General features: G+C 40.9%; 1 protein-coding gene across 1 annotated transcript; it reads right to left on the reverse strand.

Annotated features, from left to right (window-relative positions):
* Positions 1-475: 475 nt before the first annotated feature.
* Positions 476-25,135, reverse strand: CDH17 (cadherin 17). Its single transcript, XM_015855972.2, has 18 exons — positions 25,012-25,135; positions 22,570-22,639; positions 19,329-19,427; positions 18,537-18,674; positions 16,868-17,006; positions 15,529-15,687; positions 15,049-15,248; positions 13,366-13,497; positions 12,680-12,830; positions 11,739-11,954; positions 10,652-10,728; positions 9,263-9,454; positions 7,956-8,200; positions 6,195-6,325; positions 4,764-5,000; positions 3,255-3,371; positions 3,031-3,147; positions 476-1,336 (listed from the first exon to the last, which is right to left on the reverse strand). The coding sequence occupies exons 2-18, from the start codon at positions 22,612-22,614 to the stop codon at positions 1,227-1,229; spliced, it is 2,505 nt and encodes an 834-aa protein (XP_015711458.1). The 5' UTR covers positions 22,615-22,639; positions 25,012-25,135; the 3' UTR covers positions 476-1,226.
* Positions 25,136-25,844: the final 709 nt, after the last annotated feature.

Genomic DNA, 25,844 nt, shown 5'->3' on the forward strand with positions numbered 1-25,844 from the left:
AATGCAATGCTACCCAAAAAGTGCTCTTTTCTTTCTAGTTCTGTGCTGCATGCAAAAGTTATTAAAAAAAAACAAAAACCACCACACACAGATGTAAACAAATACCCTTTTCCATATGACCTTTTCTACAATGTTTTCAGAAGTATATTGTCTTTTCAGTTTAACAAAATATTTGTCAACTTTTATTTATAGCTTAAAAGCGTCCCTCAAACTGTCACCAGTTGTCACCAGGAATGCCTTCTATAGGCATGCTGTCATGGGAACAGCTTTCCTTTTCTGAAGTGTCATCCTGGGTCCAAGTTCTTACTGAAGCCAATACACAAGTACCTTCAGCAACCATTGCATCTAGAATCAGACAGCCATTTTCAGTCCACGTGTTGTGAAAGTAAGGGTTAAGCACAACAGATAACCAAGCAGCAGTGGTTTGCTCACAAGCACTGTTTCTCTCTCTTATTAAAAAATAAATAGACACCAAAACCACTAAGGAACATTTTTATTGTTATCAAACATGCAGGAGGCAAGCAAAATATTTGCAACAGTATGATAAAACAGGACATCACTCAATTTCCACATGACTCAGTGCATGTTTTTTAACCTCAAAACTGTAATGAAAGACAATGTCACCTCACAAACTGGACCCCATAAACAAAAAACTGAAATGTCACATTGCTAGTGAATATTGCTTGCACAAATTCACCAGAATAATGTAAGCAGGCAGATATGACTCAGGGCAGGTTTCAGACTGCAGTGTTTGAAAGGAACTTTGCTGAGACTCAAAGGAACTCTTGATACTTCATGAGACATCTTCAAATGTAACACAGGACTTCATTCCCCATTCTGCTGTTCGATTACTTATGGAGAGGTATAGAGCAGTAGATGTGCAGTCAAATAAAATGTTAGTCCTCTGGAAAGTCCACGTTTACTTTAGCTGCTGTACAATGGCTGGTTCCATACATTGATCCTTGCAGGAGCTCAGCATTTGGTGGTGTCATCAGCTAACAGATGTCAAAGCTGATCCTTTGTCAAAAGCCTGCTGCTGAAGTGGATGTTCATTTTTGGGTTTGTGACTGAATATTATTGCCTGCAAAAGTGAGGACAAAACCCTGGGAGCCTGCTTTTCCATGCTTGTATCCTCAGTTCATGATAATACACTTCTGGGCTTTGGGAGATACAAAGGTCACTTCTCCCGAACCCAAAGGGCATTTTTTTCTTGATGACATAAACAGTCATATATTCAGCTTATCACTTTCAGACCGATCCTTTGCATCTTTCTGTTGGCTCTTATTCTTTTTCTCTTTGTATTTCATGTGAAAAAATACACCTCCTATAATTGCACCTGAAAAACAGAGAGCACTTGTCAGTAAAGAAAACATTCTGGAAAGGTATTTCAGCAAAGAGTCTGATGCTGACAATGCAATGTCTGTACTGCTTCACAACCTGAATGAAACCAAGTGGCTCTGGGGAATGACCATGCAGTGCTGGGGCAGCAGTGTGCACTAGGACCTCATTCACTGCTCTGAATATCTCCTCCACAGTTGTTCATTTACATTCATATTTGAGTAGTTGTCCCGTGCAACCTGCTGTAGGTGTCCCTGCTGGAGAAGGGGCTGGACCACGTGGACCTGGAGGTCCCTACCAAGCTCAGCCACCCTGTGATTCAGTGATTCTCCCACCCTTTCCTCAGTTGGAGAAACTCTTTAAGAACAGAAAGGAATTTTACTTTGATGAAAGACTTGGTCCCATCAGACTGTATTGGCTGAAGGTTTGCAGTTCATTTTGTGCTTTGTTGAACTGTTTCCAGTGTCTATGCTCTATGTTTCTTTTAAATAAAGCAAGACTACAGAGGATCCTTTCTCTTGGAACAGAAAGTGCTGAGGTCTCAGGTAGCCCTAAGATCATGCAGGAATTCATTCTTGTGTCAGACACACCTCCAATAAGTGGCTGTTTTTATGATCACACCTTCTGAGCTACAAGATCAAACTCAACATTTGTTCTATCACCAGATTTCAAAAATGCTTTAAATACTTTTCACTTTCTTTTTTCCATGGTCATCTCTGATCTGTGATCCATGTTAGCTCTACTTAAGGAACAATCATCTGATTTTTCCTTTAGAGTGGAAAAATTATGTTGAAAAATAAACCATGCATAATCATTTCAGGAATTATTTTTAAGTCCTTTATGAGCTACATTCACTGTGCTATTTTGCTTTGTTTTGAAGTTACAATTTGGTAGCAAATTACACTGTGCTCTCTCAGGCTGGCAATTATGATATCTTTTGTCAGTTACCCATTATAATTTGTATTTACATATAGCATCATGCTAAGAAAAGGATCAAACTAAGGCAATGTCTTTCTCTATCAATTACTTGATCTGAGCATGGCTTTTCCCATTTTAGATCCTCTGGATCACTTTTTTTTCCTCTTTCTGTCTTCTAAATAAGAACATGGATGAATCAAATACGCATTGACATTTTCTCTGGCTCTGAGGGTTTGGTGTATAGCATTTTGGCTTTGTCTTTTTGGGTAAATAGCAACTTGTTCTTGGAGACTCATTCTCTTTTCAAATGGCATAATTATTTAATAAGTTCTTAGGTTGTTGGGGTTTTTCCCCCACTTTTATCCTGTAGCTTCACCCTACTCTTTCAAATATGAGGTCTGTAAAGTATTTAATTGATTTTCTTTGACTTTCTCCTTGGATCTTTCCTCTCTTCTTCATGGCTCATTCACAGTCACCCATTCTGGTGCTTGTGACCATCACATTCAAAAATCACATGGCATTGTGCACTGAATTCTTTTTGTTCTTTACTGCCTAGGAAGAGTTCCTGGAACACATAACAGTCATCCTCACTGATTTTTCACTTATGTTCATAAAAAAGAATATCAAAAAAGATTACGTTGGTATGAAATCTCTCTTCTGCTAATTCTGCATCACTTATGCCATCTCTTCACAGAAGGAGTGAATCGGTGTCAGAAATGCAGCATCATCATCTCAGAGACCAGATCCCATGTCAACCAAGAAGAAATCACCTACCAATAATTATTAGGACGCCGAGAAGAATCCCAATTGCCTGACCGGTGCTTGGCCTGGAGTGCTCACGTTCTACTTGTATAAAACATGAATTTTCACTTGAACATGTGCAGACATTTACTGCAAAAAGAAGGACAATGAAGTTAATGAGAAGTTTAACAGTGCAAATTGATTATTCTTACATGTTACAGTTGTCTTGAAATAAAAGTCTTCTAAGCATAGCATACCTTCAAGAATCACTTCTCTCTCCAATGGTGGCATTCCGTTGTCACTCATTGTCATTGGAACATTGTATACCTTCTCTTCAAAGTTAGAATGCTTGGGAGACAGGTAAGCATGAGTAGCTGTATGTTATAAGAAGAGATATTAGTGTTAGCACAAAGAAGAAATTTAGCTCAACATTCATTACAACTGCATACGTTTTTTTTCGTAAGGCTGCCTTCCACTTGATGGCACTTCCTGTTTTCCTCCACAGCTTCCTAGGTCTCACTGGTTTACAAACCTTAAGTCAAAAGGGACTGCCTGAGTACGTAGTCTCGCCTTTTGTGTCATATCATCAGAGAATTTCCTTCTTAATTTCTGCAGCAGTCAAATCTAATCTTGGATTGCGCTACAGTGGTGCCATCACATCTAAACCGAGAGTATCAATCATCATGTATTCCTATAAGTCAAAACCAGCTGAAACTGTTATCAAGAAAATTTAGGGGACAGATCAGCTTTCTAGTGCTCTTACACTGCCACATCCAACACACCCTAAAACTAGGAAATGTACAAGTGTAACAGTCATTGGGATCACTTCAAAAGTCCCTCTAAGCCAATATCTTATCTCCAGAGTAATTGAAGATTACAATAAAAAAGGCAAGCATAAGCATTATTTTCTCCTAATAGCCTTCCAGTCTTCATTTTCACTTCAAGGACTTCAAGGACTTCCTGGACAAAATCTAATTTCTTCATTTGAGTTTGTTGAAGATTTCTACATCCATGATATCTCATGATAAGAAGTTCTACAACTAGAGTTTCTACTCTAATAACTTCGTATCACCAGTGAACTTTGCCTCCTTATTGCACATCCACATACTCTGTAGGTACATAGAATTGCACAGTACTGAGCAAAAAATAAATAAATAAATAGTATAGAATACCAAATATAAATTCCCTCCACTACAAGAGCTGACCAGTTACTCCAATTTCTGATTTTTAGATGATTCACCCTTTCAGAACTTGTCCCTCTCACACTGTGGCAATCCAGACTTATCTGGTGAGACATTTCCTCAGCAGACTTTTAGGAATGGTCTGTATCAGCCCAGCACTCTTCTTACTCACATGCTTACTGTCCTTCAAAAAATCCAGCTGGATTGTGAGGCAGGACTTCTCTTTGCACACAGAGAGCAGTAACTAATAGATAACTCACGATAACTCTACATCTTTGTTAGAAATGACATGTTATTCTAAGCTCACTGTATATTTTATTCTTACATGTTCTCTCCTCAGTGCTAGTGAAATTTTAAATTGAAGTCTGCTAAATGTTATCTCTTAAACAAACAAACAAGTAAATACTTCAGTGTTCAAATAAGTGCATACCAAAATGTATGGAATTCCTCAACAGCTTACATTTTATTCTACCTGAAATATTGGATACGTGATGGTAGGAATGGAAAAGAATTCTATATTTTGTTATAGTTCCCAGATTACCTAAAGTGTCTCGTTTCATTATAAGAATAACTGTGTTAACTTACCATTGATTTTTGAGATTTCCCAGTTATTTCTTGTATCAATATCATCCTTGAGAGAAAAAGTAATTGTTGAGTAAAATTTCTGTTCATCATCATCAGTAGCTCTGATTAGTGTTCTCTCTCCTCCACTGAGTGGGTAGCAGAAGAAAAGAGGATAATCCATATTTAACCGTGGAGGGTTGTCGTTCACATCCTTTAAGTTTAATACTAAGGGTGTTTTGGATTTCTGAGCCGCATTATCTGTAGAGTTTAACAGAATGCAAAGTTAGAAATCACGGCTCGGATGTGGAGGCCGGGTTGATTCATTTGCAGCTATTTTATAGGTATCCTGGTGCAGTGGAAGGTGGTACTCTGTTCACAGGAAGTGGAGGAAAGGTCTCAGGAGATCCAGTTCGTTCGTCTGATGGTAGTTTCTACCATCAGTAGAAGTTTTTAAAAATTATGATTTATTTGTCCACAGTTCTTGCTAACTTAACTTGCAGAACACTGGCAAGCCAAAGGAGGCAGCTAAACCATCTGGTAAATGGTTGTATTTAAGGTCAGAGCATTAACTCTTTGGAGCACTCTTTTTAGTGTGAAAATCCAAAAATTTCCTCCCTCTCTTCTATAGATAAGAAACACAGGTCAGTACCCTGCCACAGGGCCAAGATAAGATACTCAGGAAAAGCTCTCAGTTTTGTCATTTCTCCTGCCCATTCCTATAGGAATGGCCCCACTCCAACTCAGTGTTTGATTAAGCACACCTTCCTCCTGACATGCAATAACTGCATCTTTACATCCTCCAGAGCAGCAGCCAGCATTATTTTTATTCTGTGCTTAATATGGGAAAAACAAGATTTATGCCTATTAATGCCTATTAGATACAGTCCAGAGTTTTTAACTTCTATTTGATTTAAAACACACAAGGAAATCTCCTCGTGTGAACTACCTTAAAGATGCTAATGGAGCTAGGAACCTCAATGTATTTCAGACTAACCAATGTATTAATTTTATCTGTAATAAATTGAAATTTTATATAAGATTACAAGTTACTCTCCAGATATGTTTTTGGAAAGCTTAAGCATACCTACAAGAAGAAAATCTTTGTATCTGTGGAGGAAAAAAATGGTTAAAAAAAATTGATGCTGAAAACACTGAAGAAACTGTGACCTTCGCTGTATGCCTTGCTGCTCAAGCAAATATAATAGCATATGATAGCTGACTTCATGAAAGCTGTCTTAATCTTAATGTTCTGCAATTTCAAAATATCCTTTAAGAAAGGTTAATTCTTAAGGGATATATCCTTCTGGAGATATACCACATATTCCTGTACTTTCCATGTGTTCAGTTTTGCTTCCCGGTCCTCCTGAATTCACAGGAAATACGATCATTACTCATATACCAGAAAGGTCAGGATTTATCTGTGTGTGTGCATGTAGTTGTTTCACCACTTACTTTTCTCTGATGCAACAACATCAACTCTGTACACTTGTTCTTGTTCTCGATCCAAAGCAGAAGCAGTGTGTATCTGCCCAGTGGACGAATCAATACTCAGCCATTTTCTCCAGTCACCTTCCAAGGAATATCTTTAGAAAGAAATAAGGAAAGAAGCACATACAGTGTTCCAAATCATGCAAAAATGTTGACAGAGCAAATACTTTATTGATTATAGACAAGTAGCTAGGTTAATGTTGTACTTGAAAAGAGGAGTTCTCAGAAAGGTCCCAGTAGTACAGCCAACCAGAAGGGACAGAGGAAGAGAGGTTAAACCTATTCATTCTGGTAGTTCAGAGAATGAAGAGTGAGAGCAGAACAATGGGAATGCACCATTCCTCCAGCTTATGGTGTGCTGCAACTCCACCTTCCTAGTAACTGTGAAACCTGTTGTATTTCTAGCTTTTGATCTAGAAGTATGCTCTGTCCCAGTGCCATATCCCTCTCTCCCCATCTTGTTTGCCATGCCTTGATTTTTATGGGGACACAGGCCATAGGGGGCAGGGGCAGAAAAAGCAGTGGGGCCAGGACAAGCAAGGGGCCAGCACCCTGAGGTAGGCTGCAGCATAATTATCATAGGAGCAGCCTTGAAACTGGGAGTGCTTTAAAGATCACTGCTTAATTGCCTGTATATTATTGTTTAAAAAAAGAAAAAGAAGAAAGCACAAGGTCTCTCTATTTATTTATACAAATTTAACCACGAACACATGACCCAGTTAAAAACATTTGTTTGAGTATCTTTCTTTGACTACTTTTGCTATTTCAGTTCCTATTTCAGTACCTATTGCATTAAAAACAGCATGCTGACATGCTTGTACATTTTAACTCTTTATATTGTACTTCTTTTAGCCTATTTTTTTGGCATAAATGTTGTTCATGTAAACATGAATTCCTGTCATCTGTCTCTGTCATCATCCCCCAGTGCTCTGGACTATGTGGCTCACTGTCAAAAGCTTTACTGAAGGCCAAGCATGTTAAGTTCCCAAAAGTTAGGGAAAAGTAGAAAGCCAGATGATAAACCACTCACTGGGAATAAAAAACCGCAGGAGGCCTAATGGTTCTATTCTGAAACTCCATTAACTACTTGGTGTTTAGTCAGATTTCAAGGGTTGTTTGGTTTGAATTGATCTTTCCAGCATTTTAGCTGGGAATTGTGCAGAAAGAACCACGAATAGTTTTTCTACCCAATGCTGCTGAGAAAGGTACATTCACACCATGTGGTACAGCTGTGCATGGGTCTGTGATCTGGCAGAGGCAAAGTGTTAGATACCAAATGAGCCAGTCACCAAATGAGCATCCCATTACCAGCATAGGAATTGGCTTGCACAGAGCCTTGCATCCATAGTGGAGGTAGATCGATCTTTGACCATCAGAAAAGAAAATGAATGAATTATCAGTCATGGACCTGAGCGTCACTATTATCTTTGTGCCTTGGGTTAAAAAGTGCGAAAGTTTCCTGACAGACATGAAAATTAACTACTATCCTACTGGGTCCCACTGGCAGTGTTTGTCACAACACTGAAAAAGCAGTGCCCAGAAGTCTTCCGTGGCTAGGTATCTGGCCACCACTCAACATCTCTTCCTTCTACTGGGAAATAAGAATAGGCAAGCTTTTCTAAAAGAAAGCCTTTTTCTGTATTCCAAATACCTTGTACCTCTATTAAAAAGAAAATTATAAATCCTAAGCACAATAAAGAAACAAGTATTTGTTGCTTTTTTTACCGTACAGCATCCCCCTCAGGATCGTGGGCCTCCACTGTCACGACCAGAGTATTTACAGGAACATCTTCAGATAATTCTGCAGTGTAAACTTCCTTGTGGAAAGCAGGAGGTTCATCCACGTTTGTTACAAAGACTTTGAACAAGGTAAGGGAGCTGGAGTTGTATTGCACTCCTGACACCAAAGGTTCGGGGTTTGTTGCATTGATCACCAGGTTGTGCACTTGAGCTGTTTCAAAATCAAGAGCCTGGATAAATCAGAAAAATGTACTTTAAGCAACAGTCCCACTGCTCACTTCAGCAAGTACCAGATAGATGTGAAAATGTTCTCGTTTTTCATCTGTAGCCCACCTGGCTGAGCCTTATCCATGAGGAGTCAGCAACCCACAGGCTGAGGTCCTCCAGTGCTGCTCCCAGAGGGCAGAGGGGAGCTCCCCTGTCTTTCCCACCATGAGAAACAGCAAAACCCTCTTCTTCCCAAGGAAGATATAGAGGAAATAAAGGAGAGCTGTCAAGAGTAAAATGACACTGGGAACAGTCAATTTAAATGAAACCATATGCCCATTTGGAGGCTTCCTCAGCAACCGCATTTCCTAATAATGTTGCCACCTGCCTGCCTAAGTTTAATAACTATATCCTGTTTACAGCAATAGTATTTATAGTTCCATACTAGAAGGCCTTGGACGACCTCTGGCTTACAAAAGTCTTGTGAGGATTGTTACACCATGGAGTTTCTCACAATTGCCTCCTCAGGAAAAAAAATGATGCTGAGGTCAAGCCTGAATAACTGCCCTTGGCCTGGCCAGTGGCAGGTGAACTTGATGTTAACAAGGTTTTCAACAAGTCCTTGAAAAATGAGCAATCATTTTTTCAGTCTCATAGTTCATGTCCTCCAAAAATACTAATTTCAAAGGGAGAACTATTTTGTTATTAAAATGCCTGAATTCAGTGGAAAACCTTCCTTGTGTTTCTGATTCCAACACTGAGCATGTGGGATTTATCAGCCACCTCAGCACACACTGACCTCTTCTTTGCCACAGTCAGCATTTGTCTCTGCAGGAACAAACTGTCCTATGCTGAGACAAGCCAGTTTCACCTGTGCTTGGTGGCAAAAGTCACCAACATCACCAGTAGGGTGGAAGTTCTGTTCCATGACAGCCTACCACCATGGCTGCATCTGATCACTCCAATAATACCATTTTTCCCCTGTGGTACATAAAGATCTTATACTCTGACAAAGAAGGGGGCAACAGCAGAGCCAGAAGCAGTATGTAGACATATATAGGAGAAGAATAAATCCATCTATTCACCTTGTTAATCTTCAGGATTCCTCGGTTTGTTTCGGGATCTGTCTCTATGATGAATGTGTTGTTTGGATCTCCTTCCTTCACTTGGTAAATGATGTAGGAGCTCCCTGTGTCAGGCTCATCCCCATCAGTAGCTTGAATTTCCAATAACACCGTTCCTACCGGGAGACTTTCAGCAACAGTCACGTTGTGATACTGAGAAGAGATTGTTGAGATATGACACAGTGAGCACCATCTGAAGATTAAAACCCGAGTGCTGCAGCAAACTCAAAAGTAGAGGTGAGCTAACTCACTGCCTGAGGTTGGCAAGGACCCTATAGCAAAGTTGCTTTATCCTCTTAGCTGCATATTTAGCAAGGATGTGGATCTCTGTCCATGGGTAAGCGACCAGTACAGCAGCAGTCCTAGACCCTTTGGGGCAGCTTTTACCTCCTCTGATGAAATTGCTCCACACACATGCAATGTTCACAGCAGGGACAGTCAAGAGGTCTGCTCTGTTCCCACTGAGCACCCTGATCACAGGGACTGTTGAATGTTTAATCATTCTATACACCACTGGTCATTGCAACATTAGCAGTCCAGCATCACTTACTGTATTTGATGTGTGCCATAACCCAGTAATTTTGAGACCAGATCCTGAACTGAGAAATTCTGGCAAGAAAGTCAACAGCTTTCTGTGTAGGCACAGAGCAACAGATAGCTGGACAATGTCGTCAGCAAAGCCCAAAACCCAGTACAACTTCCCCAAGAGGCAACCTACATCTGACGGACTGGACAGGTTTCCTGAGCCCTGTGCTTCTGTTGCCTGAAGTACAGCAGGAGCTTATGCACAGCAGGTGTAGGCATGTTGGCCCCTGTGGCACCTGTAGCAAGACTTGGGCCAACTGCCCAAGGCTTCAGCAGCTCCGCCAGAGTGAAAAGCAAGAGCTTGACACTTGCTCTGCACCAAGGGCCAGCAGGTCTACATTTGGATATGGACTACTGGTTCACTGGTTTCAGTTACAGAAAATAGAGGGTTATATTTCCATTCATCTAAACTAAAAGTACATTTCAGCTTTTGGGTTTCCTGGATGCATTAGTGCAATATTTGGAAGTGAACTTGGGAGATGTTAGCTTTTCAAATTAATTTTAAAGCCTTTTCTTCCTTCTTCCCCACTCCAGAACATACATTTCTGAAATGAATAGCCTTAATAGAATCATTGCCATTTATTGTTTGGATAGACCTTGCATACAGGCCTTGCAGCAATTCCTTGCCTTTATTTTCATTCTGTTGCTCTGTTACCTGTTCTGTAAATGGTTAGTTTCCCATTGACTTCTGCAGACACTGGGTCATGCTCAAACATCTGTCAAAAGCTTGTTAGGAACATCAAAGATGGTGTTAAAAATACTCACATCTGATTTTTCAAAGATGGGAATCTGATCGTTGATGTCGATGACATGTATTTGCACATCACAGATTGTCTGGAATACTGCACGGAAAGAGAACAAGCAATGTCACAGCAACCCTACTGCCAAAAATAACTTCGCTCTGAAAGAGTTCACTGCGTGCAAAAGTGAACACTGTCAAGTTGCTTGAGCCTGACTTTGAGGACCTTAGCACAATGCTTTAGGCTTTACATTCCATACAGTGAACCACAAAGTATTCCTGGGAACTTGCATAATGGACAAAATTGTTAAGTCCTGGACTGTATTAAAAAGGGGGTAGCCAGCAGGGAGAGGGAGGTGATTGTCACCCTCTACTCAGCTCTTGTGAGGTCCCATCTGGAGTGCTGCGTCCAGGCCTGGGACCCCCAGTACAGGAAGGACATGGAGTTCTTGAAACAGGTCCAGAGGAAGGTCACTAAGATGATCAGAGGGCTGGAGCACCTCTGCTATGAGGAAAGGTTGAGGAAACCACAGGGTGGTGGTGCACTGGAACAGGTTGCCCAAGGAGGCTGTGGATGCCCCATCCCTGGAGGCATTCAAGGCCAGGCTGATGCACATAGCAGGGGGGTTGAAACTACATGATCATTGTGGTCCTTTTCAACCCAGGCCATTCTATGATTCTATGATTCAATGTTTTTTGAAAATGAATTTCAGCTCTTAATCTTCTACAATACATTATCTATACTCTCTGCATTTAATTATTTTATTTTACTTTATTTTATTCTATTTTTGTGAATGAGAGGTTTAGGAACAAAATGCAATATGTAAACAATCAAGCATACATCTTTTCTCTTTTTTTTTCCCCTGTGCAAGGAAATCTTTTGTTAAAAAAGTGATTGGTTTAACCATGCACTGCCTTAGAGCTGGTTTCCTTCCATACTTGCATTGTGAATCATGCTGAACATGTCTGCACCTCCAGAACAAGGAAGGACAGTTCTGGAGCAGGTCAGCTCCCAGTGCTGTTTCCAGTGAACTCCCTAGGATTCATTTAATCTCTTTGACAGTGAGGATATGAACAAAATTACTTCAACATATAACAGGAAGCATTACATACCTTCATCCGTCACCTGCACCTTTAGGGAATAGCTGGAGGCAATGCGCTTGTTTAATGAATGTCCATATAACTGCAAAACACCTGAGTCTTGCTGAATAAAGAACAGATTACTTGTAGGAACAGCAGGATCCTGACTCAGAATTTTGAACTTAAGCCGAGAATTGAGAGTGTCCTTCTGATCCATGTCTGTGGCAGCCAGAGTGCCAATGCTGCTTCCTGGGGCAGAGGGGAGAACAGAGTCAGCCAGATAGCACAGTGCTCCTATTTCTGCTCAGAGGTACACACTCACCACAGCAACAACAACAAATATACAGCTCAGTGGAAAACTCTGCAATGGACACGATCATTTGACTTCTTATAGCTTTTTTCTTTAAGCATCCCAAACAGCTGGTCTGGGCCTGGGGCAGTCCAGAGGACTCTGCTATTTGTTCTGATCAGAAGAGACTGCAATAGGCACTTTAGACTTGAAACTAAATAACTCATATGAAGACTTAGGGCTACATTTTGGTAATGGCCCATTGAAGTCAAAGGCATTATGATGGAGGAGCGCCAGGGCATGAAGAAATGATCTCAGATCTCTTGTAGAACATTTATAGAAATGATAACAACGGAAATGATAATATAAGTGTTGGTTTGTTGTGGGTTTTTTGTTTGTTTTCTTTTAACACTCCAAGCATTGGAGTGTGAAATGGGAAAATGCAATCTTACGTTTTATATGGAACACTATTTTTTAAATACAGCTTTGGAGTCTGACTTCGGACAGGTTATTGATCTCCTTTGTGTGTGAACTATCAGCATGGAAACAAGAGGGCTGTTAGTGCAGAAGAATGTTCCTCCATTTTACACTTTGGGGTCTGAGTTTCTGGCTCTGTTTGCAGCCAGCTGGAAACAAGAAGAGGACCACAATTATATGTATGAATAAAAAGAATGCATTTTCTTACCTCCACTTTCGTTTTCTTGAACTTCAAGTATAGTAACAGCATTCTGGCATACTGGAGGGTTGTCATTAATGTCTTCTACAACAACATTAATTTTCAGAGGTTTGTCCACCAGTTCTCCTTCTTTGTCTTTTGTGATTACAAAGAATGAATACTGCAATGAGGGTACTGAGATTAGGTGTGTTGAATGTCCACAGTGACATATTTGCATTTAAATAGATAACTATGGGAGTAACTCTGTACTTTCTGTCCCCAGATTTCCTCCAAGAAAAAAGAACTGAGGGTTTTCTATATAGAAGCCCATCATACAGGGAACTTCAGGGTAACTTTACAGTTACAGCTGCAACTTAAACTCCTCCTCTGCTACGGACTCTGGAATCTGGAGTGGATTTAAGACATGCTTGTGAACCAAAAACCCTGCCATGGTGTGTTCTGCACTATGCATTATACATAGTGCTGTGGGTGGTGATTGCTACACCAAACCCACGTAGAAGTATTGTAGGGTAGAAAACATAGCTCTGTCTTATAGTATAGTAGGAGAATATGCTTTCACATCTGCTAAGAAATTAAACTTTAATTTCCTTTTCTCCCTCCATGTCCTCCTTAGCTTCCTTCTGTTTATTCCCACACCAGTAATCAGCTTCCCGCTATGCTCTCTCCCACCAGTTAGGTTGCACGTGTTTACTTACAGCATCCTTTTCTTCCCTGTCCAATGGTTCAGTCACATAAATAGACCCATTCTGATCGATGGAAAATGGGAGCTTGGCCAGATTCTCCTTTTCAAAAATCTCATAAATTACATCTGGCTCATTTGACTGCACCTAAAACCACAAAAATTAGTCAGGACAGGAAGTCATAAGTGTGGACTGAGATTTAACAGGGATCATTTCTGGGCCACAAACAGTAAAGACTGCATTCCTGTTAGATACATAAACAAGAAAATAAGCAGTTTGGCAGGCTCTCAGGACAAGGCTCAGAAAAACTGGCTGATAATCCACTTCTGTTCTCTGAATAGTGGCAGTAAAGCCATTTTATCTCAGTTTCTCCATCTGTCAAACATGGACTATCTTTTTGTGAGAGGGTTTTGTGAAGGTTAACTGTGATACAGGAGAAGGAGCTATTTGATTGTCTTAATGCTTATCTATTCCATCTCCTCTCACTGTCTTTTACTGCTTGTTGTACCTTGGTTTATCTAACTCAGGGACATGGAGCATCAAAGCAAATATCCACTACCTACCTGAACATAAGTGTGTGTAGGCTCATTAAATGCATCAGTGTCTGTGATAGGAAATCTTCAGATTTAAAATTAAATTAAGTAAGGAGTGTCAAACTAGTGTAGGAGTTGGTATTACTGTTTGTATTTCATACACTCTAACAGCAACTGCATTTCATTTTCCACTAGGCAGAATCAACACATCAATAACTGCCACATACAATTTATATACAAGCCGCCTAGAATGTGAGCACCAAGCACACCAGTTTTTCTTCCACCTTTTTTTTACCCTGGGCTTCCTTGGGCTGTCATCTAGGCCAGTAGGAATGGCACCCAAGCAGTTAGTCCTGCAAATACAGTTGGATGAATCCCACCAGGCCCAAGAGATGATTGCACTGAGGGTCCCAGTGCCAAGGTGGTTTTGAAAGTCAAACATTTCTGAAAGGTTGTTTGTCTGTTGGTTAATATTTACTGGTGCATACATCACTATCACTCTGCAATTATGGGCAAAATATTTGGTTTGGCCAGTGAAACATCGGAAGAGAAATACCATCAGAATGCAGGAATCTGAAGGAGGATATTTAAACCCTTCGTAGGTACTGTTGAGGTACATGTACATTGTGTGACACAAAAACTGGCCACAGAAGATATCTCTGGGTAAGGGGAACTATTCATAACAGGGTTGCAGTGGAACTGGACCTCTGACAGTATGTTCTGTAGACAGAAGCAGCTAACCTCAGAATGACCTTAAGTGGGCTAGCTCTTGATTTGTCCAAAGCCCGGAAGACCTCCTGTGTTACAGAAAGGCTGAAGAAAACACAGCAGGAGAGAAGAGTGGCAGCATCGCAGAGGCACCAAATTGCACCAAAGTTTCCTCCATCCTTGGGATATTCTTGCACAGAAGTGATGCTACCAGCCTCTCCAAACTGAAGGACAAAGTCTAGCCGCTCTATCTCCATACCTTTAGCCCATTAATTTCATACTAACAATATGCTAATGAGCCCTATCCTGAAGATCATTTCCCAAAGATATCATATGGAAAATAACTGGGAAGTGCCAAAGTCCTGAAGAATTAATCATTTAACTCAGTGAGCTGGGGTAAAATAACCCTGTGCTACTGATTAGCCTTGCAGGAACTGAATGGAGTTAGGGGCCTTACCCGGCTGATATTGACAGGATGGGGTTGGGTTGAGTTTTCCTTAATTGTGATGGTGGGTGGAGCCTTCCACAGGCTCTCCTTCACAGTGATCGTCACGTCAACGCTGTTCTTGAAAGCATTTTCTGTCATCCCTGCCATGTCCTTCACAGAGACAACGAGTATGAAGGTGTCCTGCTTTTGGGGATCTAAGTAGTAAGAGCCTAGAGACAGAGCAAAGAGTTGTAAGGAAAATGAAGCAGAGGCTGGGAAGTGTTCCACCTGACCATTGCCTCCTATGTCCATCTTGTTTCTGCATCAAATGTGCCAAATCTCAGCAAGCTGGGTTTTTTTCTATGTATTTTTCAGGTTACTGCTTTTGGTTTTCTAGATTTCAAAGAATAGAGCTAGCACCGGGATCTGGCTTAGTGTAGCCAGAATTTTGTTTCTATGCACATCCAGTAATATACACTCATTTTCTGACAGACAAATAATTTTACATACCTGTCCTACTTGGTGAGATTTCTCCAGTTAAACTATCAATCTGGAAAAGCATTTCTGGATAAGGATTTGGAAAATGGTGGGGAATGCTGTAGTTCAGCTGTGCATGGGGAGTTGTAGGATCATCAAGGTCAGTGGCATGGACACGCATGAAGGGCTTGCCTGTTTGGATTAGAAAGTGATAGCAATTCAGTCTCAAAGCATGGTCCATCTGTGCAAAGCTCAGAAGCCAAGAAGTCAGCTTGCAGTGAGCTGCCTCTGTTTCATTTCACAGTTCTTTTGTTAAGAAGTGTTTGGGCATGGAAATTACATTTCTTGTGCACCACCCCATGGGTCCAATCTCTGCTTAATAGGCTCTCAACAGGGGTGAAAACCAGTAGATGTGGAAGTGGCAGAGATGATAACTCAGAGGGCTATCTACCAGCCAAGGAGTGCTTGTGACTGGACTGGAGCTCACTGGTATCTCTTACATTGTCACTTTGTAGTCCTTATCCAAACCAGTCCAACTCAAAGCACCCTGAGGAAAATGTCATACAGTTGTGAAATGCTCCTTGTAAAGAAAGGAGCAATCATAAAACAAAAAGAACAGAGATGTATAGAAAGATAAACAAAATTTTGTATTTTGAACACCTTTGTAACATTCAAAGTCTTTTTGCCTTTCATGAGGTATACCTCAAAATATTGCAGAATGGTTTTTCTAGCTCCATGTAGTCTAATACGCATATTATTTATTGAAAGTTTCCTCTTATCCCATGGTCACAGTGATAGAGCTGGCTGAGCTATTTGTTTCATTTCCAAAACACAGGTCTCAAGCTGCTCTTCAATACTTCCTTATGACTGGAATAAATTTTTGCAATCCATAATCCAAGTTTCTCTGGCAAATACTAAGGTTCAGCCTGGGTTTTGAGAAGCATCTATCATAATAAACAAAGAGTCCCTGTCTACTCTGGCTTTTTATTTCACTGATATGCAAAGATTTACATATTTGTAACATTCTCTTTCTGTATAAACTTAGGCAACTTTTAACTTTTGAAATTCTTCAAGCATAGAATTTTTCCTTTTCTGTGCAGTGAAGAGGACAGCAATATTTCCCTATTAAGTAATACTTGCAAAGCAAGTAGTACAATATTTCTGATTACACTCATCCCTTTACACCACACAGTGGTCATTTGTTTGCACATTCATTTATGTTATACTTGCTTGCATATTTATTTAGTACAGTCTTGTGGGAAGGAAAACTGTTCTTTCAGCTTGTTGAAGCATGGCACCCAATTTATCTTACCAGTTAACTTTTCTATCTAACTTCCTACTAACTGCAATATTAAATTATTAAGATGATTACCTGCACGGGAGTTCTGCCTCACTACTCCAGTGTATTGTGTTTGATCAAATTTTGGTGGATTGTCATTGATATCCTCAACGTATATTGTAACAGAACATGGACCTTTCACTACCACTCCATTTTTATCCAGAATTTCCACCTAGATTTGGAAAAGAACAACAAAAGGTTATTTCAATGCAGATAAATTTGAGATTTAAAGACCAAATGAAAATCAGGTTGTCAAATGTCATTCTTACTGTGATACAAATCTGATGAGAGTCATCGTAGGGTGGTTCCAACAACAAGGACAAATACACCACAGTAGCTCACTGATGGTGATTCACCGTAGCATGCAATGTCAGCAAAAGAGAATAACCTACTCCTGCATCTGCTGACATTTTTCAGAGAGCAATTTCTAACTTCCAGCCTCAGCAAACTACTTGTAATCATGCACAGCTTCCGTCTAAAGATTTCCTTTTGATAAAAAGGGATGCTTTCCAAAGAACAAGGAGAAAACTCAACGTGATATGGAGGACTCAAGTGTGCCATTGTTAACATCAACCAGAAAAGCAAGCTGATCTAAAGGTTTGTTAATACAACTTAATTCTTAGTTCTGATTACATTTTTGTTCCAAACACTCCGACTTCTCATTTTTCAGCCTTGTTTGATTTTAAAGCACCAAGTATACATTATATCTGTCAGACTTTATTTTGTTTGCACTTAATAGATCAAATCACAATTATTTATACTTAATCAAGTATTGCTATTCATTTCTGTCATTTTTCCTCTTGTCTGTAAAGGATTTGCAACTTTAGAGTTAATAACTTCTTGGGCTAGGAAATTGTCCTTTCTAATACTTGCCATTCCAAGTGTGCTTTAGAGTTGATAGAATGAAACCATTAAACTTGAAGATCTAGACATCTTGTTCTTTAGAAAAATAGCTAAGCCTAACTAAAGCATCATCACGTTTTCTGTCTGCTCAGACAGTGATCCTCTCACGATCATTTCCTCCTCCACTGTCAGTGTCTCAAAGAAGGAAATGCTATTTTTGACATAGAATAAGAGCACAAGGTTCTACTGAGTCAAAAAGATTGTTTATTCACTGTCCCACTCCCAAGAGCATTCACAATAAGATCCTTATGGAATGGACATAATAACAAGGCAAACACACCATCATCTTTTCTGTAGTAGCTTCCAACATCTGCCAAATAGCTTTCTGCTGCTAACACAGGTTACATCTGTGCTTCTGTGTCTAGATATCTTCTAGTCACATCATTTGTCACTAAGTAGATTATAACCTTCCTAAATAGATTATGATAGTTTATTTTCATGTTCCAACCATGGGATTCACCACAACTGTCTTCAGCAGTTACAGGCAAACCTCACTTGTGGTGCCATATTTCACTTCCAATCAAGTGTTCTCCTCATGTTAGGACAGACAATTAATAGATTGGTTTTGATGTCAGGATAATTCTTGTTCTCAGTGTAACCTTCCTGTGCAAAATCTTTCAGAACTGTAAAATCACAACTTTGAGCAATGCTCAATATTAAAAATTAAAAAAGCTGGCTATTAATACAGGCAAAAGAAATAATTTGAAATTCCAGCACAGTTTTCTATTCATTTCATGTTTCCCCCAAAATAAATTGAATACAAATAACCCTTTCTTTTTATTTTTCACTGAGTTTTTACCTGCAGTTTGTGCACAGCTCTTGTCTCCCAGTCCAGAGACCCATTGAGATACAGTATTCCTGTATCCGGCAGGATGTCAATTAGTCCATCTTTTTCACCAGTTGCTCTGAATATCACATCGGTAGACTCATGCGTAAACTAGAATGTGGAAAAATCAGAAGAAAAATCAACATTTTTTTCAGAACTTTCAGCATAATTTAAATAATTCTGGGCTTTTGCATCTTTTAAAATCCATTGCCAATAGCGTGCTTGGTTTGAAGAATGATATTGCAAGAGTCTGCTCAAAAAATCTGCTGTTTTCTGATCCCTCTCCAAACCAGAGAGTTTTCACAGCATTTCCTGAATGCTGCAGGAAATCCCAAGTGCGGTTTCTTTCCAAAGAAAACGTCTGTCTAGGACAGGACTTTGTCTGAGCACGGGAATGGAAAATAATGACACACATCCTCCATTTGCCTGGGAGCTGGATCTGTCCTTCTGTGGTTGTGGTTTTTGGAAGAAAACCTCAGAGTGTAAGGAAAATGATGACACAGTTGCATGGAAAGCCATTCTCGAGGAATGCTGATATTATTAATCTCTGTCATTCAATATGCCCTTAATATTTTTGTTTTAGAGAAGGGGTTGTCTCCTGCTTTTTTGCATATAGACTCTTGAACTTGCAGATAAAGAAAGTCAATTTCAAATCCTCTGAAGGGACTGCTTGTCCCATCAGCACAGACAGTAATATTGCCCATGAGGTAAGCACATGAAGACTATAAGGTTTTTGATGCGTGGATATCAAGAGACACTGATTACCTGGTAAATGGCACGCACGCCTGTTCCTTCTGGAATTGAGAAATTCATGTCTTTAAGAGGTCCAGTTAAATGCAGGTCCCCCAAATTCTGGCACACAGCCTGTGAGGGAAGGAGAGAGAGGGGTAAGAGAGCAGCTGAGGAAAATCTGCTGTCATAAACACAAGCAGCAACCCTCCACCTCTGAGGACCTTGAAAGTCATTTTGCTGCAGTGTAATGGAAAAGATAGTTTTACTGAGCATCTCTGAGTGTGTATTCATTGTTAAAGAATGCTTTGCTTTTTACTTAACAAACATTTGGATTCTGCTCTTTTCTAACCACTTGATGCTTAATTCTGTACTTTTTACACAGGTAGGTAGTGATGGGAAAAGGAGGAATGGTTTTAAACTAAAGGAGGGAAGATTTAAATTAGATGTCAGGGGGAATTTTTCACTGAGAGGGCAGTGAGGTGCTGGAACAGGTTGCCCAGAGAAGTTGTAGATGCCCTGTCCCTGGCAGTGTTCAAAGCCAGGTTGGATGGGGCCCTGGGCAATCTGATCTAGTACTTGATCTAGCAGCTGGCAGCCCTGCCTGTGACAGGGACTTAGAACTTGATGATCCTTGAAGTCCCTTCCAACCCAAGCCATTCTATGATTCTATAATGAACTGAGATTTGACCTACTTTCAAGAGCAAATAGGCACACTGAAGAGCTGACGTTAGACTAAGAGCAAAAGGAGATAAACAGAAGACTTTGGGGACCACACCAATGTCCCCAGCAGAACCAGGCACATCCATCCAGGAGCCATGCAACCCTGTGGCCACAAGTGTTTTGGGGACTTCAGCACCCCAACTGGAGAAGGGAAGGAACTGGGGATATAACCTGTGTAATTTCCTCAGAAAATTCAAAAGGAATCATGAAATGTATTGTAAGCAAAAGAGCTGGGCATCTCCAGATCCACCACTCCCAACATCAGAGCAGGCCACACAGGTCTACACCACACAGGTCCTATGCCTTCACAACTCTAAGTGTAAAGCCCTACTGCAGCAGACATGTTCTGCTAATATTCTGCTGGCAATCCCTTCACAGGCTGCTTTTTTATCACAGTTTTTTTATGACTTTTATAACCAACCCCTGCCTGGCGCCCAAAGATCTCCAGACACACGCTTGCCCTAAAGTTTCATGGCAGTCCTTGTTTCCAAATTAAACATGCAAAGTCCTTTAGAGTAGCTCTTGCATATGAGACAATCAAACCTGCAGTTCTTCAAGAACAAAACCAAAATCCTAAAGGACATCTACTCTCTGTCTCCAAAGTCACATCAATGCTGACAAACTACCTGCCAGGATTACAACTCTATTGTTGGGCTGCTCTCCCTGCTGAGAGCCTCACAGAGTTTTCTTCTCTTTATTCTGGAGGAAAAAATGATTTTATTCTGTTCTGTGGATTCAAAGAGCCATTGCCATGCTATCCACAGCTCTTTGGAGTCAGGCACTGTGCTGCATGACTTTTCCCCTGGATTTGGTCCTGTTGCTGCTGGGACAGCTATTTAGCCTCTCACAGAAAAGCACAGCTTACATATCACCAAGGGAAAACTTAATTCCAACTATGACAAGAACATAGCTAAGTTCAGCCCAATTTACCCTAAAGCGCTGCTCTGTGTGTATGTGTCACAAGCTGCATTTGAATAACACCAGATTGTGCTTATTAATAGCCAGAGATTTTGCCCTCTTTGCCTGCAAGGGTTTGTAACTTCTTGCAAATGGGAAAGCTGGAATATTGTGAGAACTGGGGGAAGAGTTGTGAGGTGGGAAGAAAGAATGCTAGTGAACATTAATGAGAGTAGAAACATAACCAAAGAAACTGTGTAAGAGCTATGCATACCAGAATACAGTACTTTATGGCTGCACTTTGCTTTTTCACTGGATGTTGATAGCTCATCTCAAGACAGGGAGTTAGAGGGACCCCAAATCTGAATTGCTCTTGCTCTTCCCACTTGGCACTGGTGGGCACAGCCTGACCCCCACAGGACAAATCTCTGGAGGTTCTCCCAGGGCCATTTTGTGGAAGGGTTTTCCTTGGCCATGTTTGACAGTGGGAGTTGCCCCACTGTGAGGAACAAAGGCTGACACCATAAAACCCAGCGGGTTCAAAGTGCAGGCTGTGAAGCAAGTGAGATATCTCTTCCTGTCAATTAAAACTGCTTTATGTGCACCATAAATGTTTCCAAACGTATGTCTACAGCATGAATCACTCCTCAGGGGCCTAAAGGGGAAATAAGGTTTACTCCTTGGTCCATAAGGTAACTGACAGCTCAGTTTCAAATAGCCTGTGGCATGGCTTCCTGGGATCAGCACTGCCAGTGCCATGGCCTCTAATAAGGGAAACAGCAGCAAGGTGCTTCCCATTGCACACCAGTCCTATGCCCAGAGTCTCCACATTTTAAGGCATTTTTTCATATACTTCAATTTGAATCATTCCTATGTTTCCTATTAATTAATTAATTTCAATTCTAGAGAATGAGCAGTCAGCGAAGCCTTTATGAACACCAGGAAATCTATTGAGTATGAAAGATGAGGTCCATAAATGGCATAATTCATACATTTCAGCACCAAAAAATTACCTGAGAAGGGATTTATATACTTGAAATAATGAGGTTGAATGATTAATATGTATGGGTTAAAATATATGCCATTGTATGCCATAGAATTCACAGAAGCACAGAGTTGCAGGGGTTGGAAGGGACCTCCATAGATCATGGAGTCCAACCCCCCTGCTAAAGCAGGCACCCTTCAATATGTCACACAGGTAGGCATCCAGATAGGTCTTGAATATCTCCAGAGAAGGAGACTCCACAAGCTCTCTGGGCAGCCTGTTTTAATGCTCTGTCACCATTCATTTACTATGTTCAGGTTATAATAAAGGACAATGCACTTCATTGCTTAGTAGTTTCTAGCAGTATTTTTAAACCTTAACTAGCAAAAAAAAAAACAAAAAAACAAAAAAAAAACCAATCCATTGGAAAACATTATATCTAAGGAGGAACTACAAGAGGCAAAATAGATAAACTGTTTTCTTCCAAATATATATATAATTTTTCCTCATCATTGACATGGCTGCTTAACCTTTGGCCATAGGATCCCATACATGGCTGGGTGTCCTCCAGCACCCAAGTTTACAGCTGCTTAGTCGAGCTCTTTTCAGGTTAGAGCTGGGCAACCTTTGACATTTTCTTCCAAGATAAATGAAGGAAAAGCTGCGACTCACCCACTGAACTGCAAGCAGAAATTGAAGTCCACACAGCTTAAACATACTGGAATATGATTTGCTTCAGCTTCTGCAAAGAAGAGGTGAGAAAGACTTTAAGCCTATGATCTGGCCAACTCTATCTGTGCATTGAGATTACACGTAAACCTTTACACAGTTATAAAGATGAGCGCTTAGAGGACCGCTCACCCCTCCGGGGGCTTCAGGAGTGGGAACAGTGCAGGTGCCCCCAGGCTGCTGAAGGTCCCATATGCTGTGAGAGCCTCAGAGGGTTGCTAGAAATAAATTAAAGTCAGTACAAAATTTCAAGTCATGCGATCTCACTACTGGGCTTGTCTGCATCACACAAACCCTCTTTTCATTTCTGCTTTTCTTAATGCAAAAGTGTGTTCAAAGGGAACATATAACCACAGAAAACTGTACATCTTGTGGAAGCCACTCTCACGGTCCTGTCTTCAGGTCACCAAACCACCCCTGTACCTTGCAGAAGCAGAGGGAACAAGAGGCCTCTGCATCTCTTAAAACTAGCTGGCAACTGGAAATGAAATTTCCAGGCCAGGGAGCACTGCATGTCTCGAGGGAACCTGATTTTCCAAAAGAAGCATTGATTGGTGTTACATCCTCCTGCAAATGAAATGGTTCCTCAGAAATGAAATCTTGCTTTCTCACTACTTCTCAATTTTAACTAGAAGAATGAGACTGGTCCTGGTGTGGTGGGAGTACAGCACTGATGACTCCAGTGCAGCTCCATGTTCACCTGGCTCACAACTGTAGGTATCAGTCAGCCACCACAGCCCTGTCCCATAGAGGCACCCACTGAAATAAAACAATATGGAGGCACAGCTCCCTCCCTTGTGCTTGGCCTTTCCATCATACCTTTTTTAAACTTCCTTTCCCTTAAAATAAGACCTGCAAACATAGAAATTATTGTCCATGTTGATGCTCCCTGTAGCACTTATTTTGATGTGTGACACAGCCTTTTCTCTTGCAAATGTAATTCTGAGCAAGGTTTCATTACATGTGCAATTGCACCCTTTGAAATTACTGGGCTTTCTCCATGTACCAGGGCAAGCTGGGTGGGTACTGGAAGAAAATAAAACAGCACTCTTTTGAAACTAGAGGTGATGAAGAAAGTCATTAAATCTGTCTGAAAAGGATGGCTGAAGAGCAAACCTTCAGTGCCTGACACTGATGCTGTTGAGCAGGTCCCTCACTGCCCTGTCTGCAGCCAGAAGAGGTGGAACTGAGCACAGGTAAGATGGAGAGATGACATTTTGAACCACCTGTGAAGGTACATACTGCTCCCAGTATTGCAATTAGATAGACTATGGAGTTGTGTGCCCTTCCTCTGTCTGTCTGACAACCTCTCTGCTCCTCCCAGCACCTTCTGAATACCGTGGACAGTTTCAGCTGCATTTGGTAGCAGACAGGAAACTCAGAAAATGAATTCCTTATGGTGGCATCTGGGACAGAAGACCTGGCGTGGTTTGGGTTTAGGGAAAAGAGAAGGAACAAGAGAGGAGGAAGTTTATGGATGGGACATGTCCATCCTTAGCATAAGGAATAGAAAATGCACTCCTTCATGTCCGTCTGTGTCTTGATCAGGTGTCTGCCCAGAACTGACTCCAACGTGTGGCGGTGGAAATACAGCCATTTATTGGATTGGACACAAAGTGTCCTCACTGTTCCCTCCTCTTTGGAAATAAATATCATGCCCTAACGATGTACCCTTTGCAGGGTCTGTTATAAGGCGGTGATGACTGGTTTGAATCTCCATTCTGCTTGATTCCAGTGTCAACCATTGAATGTCTGAAAGCTGCTTCCAAGTCACAGTGCTACCAAAGACCAGTGCACCAAAATATTCCTCCATCGTTTAGAACAGAGTTTGAGTGTATATGAACATATACAAAACCTATCGGTATTAGACAGTTTCAGGATTGAAATAGGATCAGCTTGAACAAAAGCAGCCTGGGATCTGGCCTAGGACTGGAACCATGTTTCCCCCTTCATTTCTCTGTTTCATTTCACTCTATATCCCTAATAATCCTTTTGGTTCCCCTACCTGAACAGAAATCTCTGGGATAGCCTCTAACATGCACATATCTTAGCAACTTTCAATAATAATAATTCAAAGAAGAAAGAACATTCCCAGAGTCTAAAGATCAGGAACAATCAGAAATATATTGTTCCAAAGATTAAAAAAAAAAAAGAAAGAAAAAAACATTGATTTTCTTTAAATGATTGATTTCAGATGTTAAAATTCAGTGAAGAGAAAGCAGGGGAAATATATCCAAATCAAATACAAACCAGACAGCCTCAGCACAAGCAGACATCCATTTTACAAGGACAGCTGAGTTCTTAACACTGCCAGCAAAGCCTTCAGTAAACCCCTTGCTGCAGCCTTTAAAAACTCAGTGAAACAACAGCCAGCTCACCCCTTACCTGTAACACAAAAGGCTTCTTTTGGTCTAAAAAATGCTTTTTCCTTCTGGCCTTGGTGCTTGCCTTTGCTCAGGTGGGCCGTGTCTGTCCGTGAGTCTCCGCACAGTGTAGAGTTTCTGAGACTCGCCCTAGAGGTTCAGCAGCTCAAACATTAACAGCATGGAGAATTATTGATTCTTAATGACTAGGTGTGGTACGAAATGGCAGCCACGAAAGGAAGCAGTTCAGCTCTGAGATAATTTACAGCCTTCAGTATATTTTTTGTTCTTTGGGTTTTTTCTTTCTGAATTCTGTTTTCCAGTGGGGTCACGAGGAAGCTGATGCACAGAAGGTGGGTTGGGGCCACAGGGGGAAAGTTGTCATTCTAGGAGGATGGGAGGTGGCAAGGGGACAACTTGGCCTTGGGTAGGGAAAGTGTTTACTGCTTACCCCATCATAGGGACAGTCTGGAGATGGAAGACAAAATGTTGGGCACAGAGGTGATGTGTTTTCTATGTGTGGGAAGGACTTGTCCTGTTTGTAAGAATAATCCATCCATTGTGGACTCAGAGGGCTCAAATTCTTCCCGAGCTGTGAAGCAAATGAGCTTTGGGTAACTGGGCAAATCACTTGCACATTTTCAGATGGTCTTCTCACAATGGATGTAATAGTTCTTCTCCCCCATGTGTCAGCTTTCGTGTCTGTTTAGCTGTTAGCCCAATGTTTAGAGCCATTGCCTGCTGGTCTCTGTAATTACAGCACTGACAGTAAGGGGAGCTGAAATCAACTGGACTGTAAGAGGCGATAGTAAAATAAAAAATAAATATCATCACGCTGAAATCAAATCTCAAAAA

Source organism: Coturnix japonica, chromosome 2 (genome assembly GCF_001577835.2).
Source record: "Coturnix japonica isolate 7356 chromosome 2, Coturnix japonica 2.1, whole genome shotgun sequence".
Classification (NCBI taxonomy): domain Eukaryota; kingdom Metazoa; phylum Chordata; class Aves; order Galliformes; family Phasianidae; genus Coturnix; species Coturnix japonica.

Excerpts from the sequence above, each read along its gene's own strand:
- CDH17 (XM_015855972.2), bottom strand. The coding sequence starts at position 22,614 with ATGTTTAAGCTGTGTGGACTTCAATTTCTGCTTGCAGTTCAGTGG. Across the intron at positions 11,955-12,679 it reads TCAAGAAAACGAAAGTGGAG|GAAGCAGCATTGGCACTCTG; the intron begins GTAAGAAAATGC and ends CCTCTGCCCCAG. Across the intron at positions 3,372-4,763 it reads GGAAATCTCAAAAATCAATG|CTACTCATGCTTACCTGTCT; the intron begins GTAAGTTAACAC and ends TATAACATACAG.